Below are 5000 nucleotides of genomic sequence, written 5' to 3' on the forward strand. Positions count from 1 at the left end.
AACACACACACACACACACACACACACACACACACACTTGTGCTTTCTTGGTTTCTTGTATTTCTCCTTAACAGTGTATGAGGCAGGAAAGGGGATCAAGTCGGCCGTGCCCACACCGGTGCCCATCTTTCCTCCATACTACATCCCCGGGATGCCCACGATGGTGCCCATCACACCACCCTCCCTCATTGAGCCATACCTGTCCAGTGCAGTGTCAATGGAGAATGGCTCGGCAGGTGAGCATACTGTAGTCAACACCCTACTGTAGTCAGACACCCTACTGTAGTCAACACCCTACTGTAGTTAACACCCTACTGTAGTCAACACCCTACTGTAGTCAACACCCTACTGTAGTCAACACCCTACTGTAGTCAAACACCCTACTGGAAAACTAAGGTATCTGTAAGTTGTTCTGACTGACTCTACTCCTCTTATAACACACACCTGATGTTCTGCAGAGCGGAGCGGTTTCCATCTCCAGCCTGTGCCAGATCACAGTTCTCTGAAGATGCTGCAGTACGTGGAGAAACAGTTGGCGGAGTTCAATCCGTCACACACACCAAGCATCTGTGCAGACTGTAAGACACACACACGCACGCACACACGCACACACGCACGCGCGCACACACACTGCATGATACAAACCCACCCCCCCGATCCTCAGCATTTTGGTACGGCAATATTGGTATAGGATTCCATTGCAGTGGTGGCCGGAAGCACGCTTCATAGTAGTTACTAACACCACAGTACACAGGACCCTGGTCTCAACAGTGTTTTTCTGACATTTCTACCCTGAACCTAACCCCCCCCGGTCTCCTGGATTTTCAGGGACAAATGTTGGCAGGTATGCTCACCGTCCCACTGAGCTTCTCTGTTCTCTGTTTAAGAATGTTTAAGGGCTGCTGCTTGAACACTCTTCTTCTTTGCAGTCTTCTCTTCTCTGGATTCTGCTTTGTGTTCCTGCAGTGAAACCGCTCGTGATGACGAGACTTGCACTAACTAAAGCTCATACTCTAATAATAAATGACACCGATGTAACAGAGTAAACAGAGGCTGTCCTGTGCTGATGTGTTTGCAGCCTGCGCTGTGTCTGAGCTGAGTTCATTACACCATGCAGAGGCCGACTTCCGTCAGAGCTATCGACACATTCAAAAGAAGGCTCTGCCGGCCCTCCCTGACCCCGGTGACCCAGCTGACCTGCGGAAGCTGGATTTATCTCCCGCTCGTGAGGGAAGATACCTGCATCAGCACAGGAATCAGGAGAACCCCAGGTAACAGAAGCAGGAGGTGTTTTTATAGTTTTGAGATGCAGAACCGGTGTAATGTGCTGTGTTCCTGCAGGTGGAACCCTCGCTCGGAGCACCTGCAGAGGAAGGTGTGTGTGGAGCGCAGGCGCAGTGGCTCTGTGGAGCTGGAGGAGTTCGCTCTGGGTTACACACCGCGAGGAAGACGACATACACCACAGGGAGAACACACACTCGAGGACGACGAAGAACAGAAGCGCCAGCGGGAGCAAGAGCTGGACCAATATACACTACACTCTTCCAAACACCAGTCTCCAAACATCAGTCCCGCCAGACGCCTGCCCACCCCTCCACCTGTACCTGGAGAAAGACCCGAGTGTTGGGAGAATAATGAGCCGGGAGCGCGGGACCAGAGGGTGCTGGGGAGCAGATATAATGATGCCCTCCTCAGCAGATTACTGGAGCGGAAAACTAACGCTGCGCTGAGCGGCTCTCCAACCGCAGGACGCACTGAAGCCTCGGACTCGAACTCCAGAAAGAGCAGCGAGCGACTCCAGAACAGCAGAACCCGGTCGCCCTGCCAGCAGATGGGGGACAGTGGAGATAAACACACACACCTGAGCAGAGACAAACACACACACCTGAGCGGAGACCAACACACACACCCGAGCACACCGCAGGAGCAGAACCGGCCTCGGAAAGTGGTGAGTTATCTGTAGGACTGTGTGAGAGAGTGAGTGTGTGTGTGTGTGTATGTTTGCTGTGCCAAAGAGGAGTATAAATCCTGCAGAGCTGCATTTGTCTGGTGTGTGAAGGGATGCAGTGGTGCAGGAAAGCGCAGACACACACAGAATAAGTCGAAGCAAAGCCTCAGATAACCTCTGAAACAGTGTGCCGGAGTCTGAATGATGGAGTCCTGAGAATGCTAAAGGAAGGGCCCTTGAATTCCAAAGGATGTGTTAGGAAACAGAATGCAGCACATGATTCCAGTTTCACTCTATAAGATTTCCTCTTTCCACTCATCATCCTTACCGTTTATTTCATTCATATCTCTTGTAGACGTTTTTCGATGAGCAATGTGCACAGTCTGACCTCGGTCTTTCAATCACCGTTCGATTTGCACCTCGATTTGACCACAGAAAATAACCTTTGCAGCACAGGTAACAAACTGTCTAAATGTCAAACACACCTGACCCTGCTTCTGCCTAATTCCTCCCCAGGATGTGCTGGGATCACACATTAAACAGTGTCTGAGTGCTAACACAACTAACGCCACGATGTCCAACACTGAACAGGGAGCTGGAGCGCCGGCAGAGCAAGACTCGAGCTCATGGGACGAATATCATGCAGGATTATTGATGACGTGTAACGCCTCCAGTTTAAACAAGTATGCCAAAGTGAAGAGTGTGCACCGACACACAACACACCAAGCTGGAAAGTGGCATTTAGATAAAAATAAATACTTGGGCTCCGTTTTATTTGCTTTGATGAACCTTGACTGCTTTTGTTGACGCCTTGAGCTGCTGGAGTTAAAACACCACTTGGTGGCGCTCAAGCAGAATTCGATGGATAGTTTGATTTAGATAGTCTGTCTTGTTTTGATCCTGCAAGCGTTTGAGCAGTGTTTGTGTGCTATAGTGAAGGAAGATAATCAGAGGAGATGCTCACGCCATAAACACACAAGGAAAACTCACTGGGTTCCATATGGAAGGGTTTATTCATAAACCCTGATCCCGTCACACGGTCCCTCTGTAGAGCATAGGGAAGAGCCCTTCAGAAGCGAGTCCTCCAAACAGGCTCCCTGCGCTTAAGATGATAACCTGAGGTGTCCATCAGTTCCAATGTTAGAAATCCTTCATTCCAAAGGGCCCTTCAAAGTGTCCAGTTCTGAGCACTTCAGTTTGGCGAAGCACTTCAATACGGTGGCCATGATTTTTTCGGAAGTGCCGTTCAGAGGGTGATATATCCCGTATGGAACACCCTGAGTGTGAGGGACTCTTCTACTTCTGTGCAACAAGTGAGTGTCAGAAGCATGAGTCCAGATTTTACACATTCTTCACCTTCATCTCACAGAGAGAGGGGCGTAAAGCACAGATCTCAAACTCCATTACTGGAGGACTGCAGCTCTACACAGTTTTGCTCCAACCCTAATCAAACACAGCTGGTCCAAATATCCGAGGAGTTAGAGTCTTGGACACCTTGATTAGTTGCATCAGCTGTGCTTGATTAGGTTGGAGCAAAACTGTGCAGAGCTGCGGCCCTCCAGGAACAGAGCTTGACACCAATAGTATAAGGGAGGTCAGAGCCAGCTCCAAGTGGGCTGTACAAACCTGGAGTTTTTAATTATTTAATGTCCTAATGACACAGAGTCCATTATTATGAATGTGTACACCTACCCCAACCTCACAGTAACCTGATGTGCTTTATTAAGGTCTACTCCACCTACACCCCTTAAACCCAGCCCAACTGCTGCGTAAGTCCCTCCCACTTGGAGGTCATCCAACCTACTTGCGGTGTAACTGCTCCTACTTGGAGGTCTCTGGGTTGCAGCGATACCTACGTGCCCGCAGACGTCACACCGGCGCTGAGGAATTTGTCCTTCTTCACTTTAAACACACACTCTCTGCTGTATGGTGTGTGGAACAGCAAACACACTCTACACTGTGAGAAAACTCAACTTAATATTGCTAGGCAATTTACCGTACAGCTTTACAGGTTTTTGAGATGTCAACTTTTAATCCAAGTACTGCACTTGACTTAAGTGGAGTCAACTCAAAAAGCTCTGCAGCAAGTTGCCTTACAATATTCAGTTGAGTCAGTTAATCTCACAGACGGAAATCTTATTGAGTGCAACCTGGAAAGTCCCACAGCGTGTTCAGGGTTAGGGCTGAGTGTTTGTATTTTGCTTCCTGTGTGTTGTTGTAATGTAACCTGTCTGGTGGTATTAATAGTGGAATAATCACTGACTGCTTCAGCTGAGATGCTGCTATTGCAGACTAACCCACGCTAATGCTAAAGCTAGCTCTGCTGTCCTTTACTCATTCTCTCTCTCTCTCTCTCTCTCTCTCTCTGAACAGAGCACTCTTCTCAGCAGAGACTCGCTTGTAGTGTGACAACCAGGAGATGCACGCCTGAAACATGTCAACAACACGCCTGAAACATGCCGAAAACACGCCTGAAACATGTCGACAACATGCCTGAAACAATCTGACAACACGCCTGAAACATGCCAACAACACGCCTGAAAAATGCCGACAACAACAACATGCCTGAAACATGTCAACAACACACCTGAAAAACACCAACAACATGCCTGAAACATGTCAACAACACACCTGAAACACGCCAACAACATGCCTGAAACATGTTAACAACACACCTGAAACACGTCAACAACACACCTGAAAAATACCAACATGCCTGAAACATGTCAACAACACACCTGAAACATGTCAACAACACGCCTGAAACAAGCCTAAAACACGCCAACAACATGCCTGAAACACGCCTAAAACTCGCCAACAACACGTCTGAAACACACCAACAACATGCCTGAAATATGTCAACAACACGCCTGAAACATGCCGAAAATACGCCTGAAACATGTCGACAACATGCCTGAAACATTCTGACAACACGCCTGAAACACGCCAACAACACGCCTGAAAAATGCCGACAACAACAACATGCCTGAAACATGTCAACAACACACCTGAAAAACACCAACAACATGCCTGAAACATGTCAACAACACAC

At 48.5% G+C, this 5000-nt stretch overlaps 1 protein-coding gene across 1 annotated transcript in view; it reads left to right on the forward strand.

The window, feature by feature from the left end:
• Window positions 1–62: 62 nt before the first annotated feature.
• Window positions 63–5000, forward strand: part of LOC130234091 (immunoglobulin-like domain-containing receptor 2) — a 7541-nt gene continuing 2603 nt past the window's right edge. Inside the window, exons 1-5 of the mRNA XM_056464371.1 lie at window positions 63–236; window positions 459–578; window positions 1079–1271; window positions 1342–1948; window positions 4322–5000. The exon at window positions 4322–5000 is cut by the window's right edge and continues 2603 nt beyond it. Coding sequence (XP_056320346.1) covers window positions 152–236; window positions 459–578; window positions 1079–1271; window positions 1342–1948; window positions 4322–4357 — 1041 coding nt within the window. The 5' untranslated portion in view covers window positions 63–151 and the 3' untranslated portion in view covers window positions 4358–5000. The remainder of the gene's footprint in view (window positions 237–458; window positions 579–1078; window positions 1272–1341; window positions 1949–4321) is intronic.

This window comes from Danio aesculapii, chromosome 1 (assembly GCF_903798145.1).
Source record: "Danio aesculapii chromosome 1, fDanAes4.1, whole genome shotgun sequence".
Taxonomy (NCBI): domain Eukaryota; kingdom Metazoa; phylum Chordata; class Actinopteri; order Cypriniformes; family Danionidae; genus Danio; species Danio aesculapii.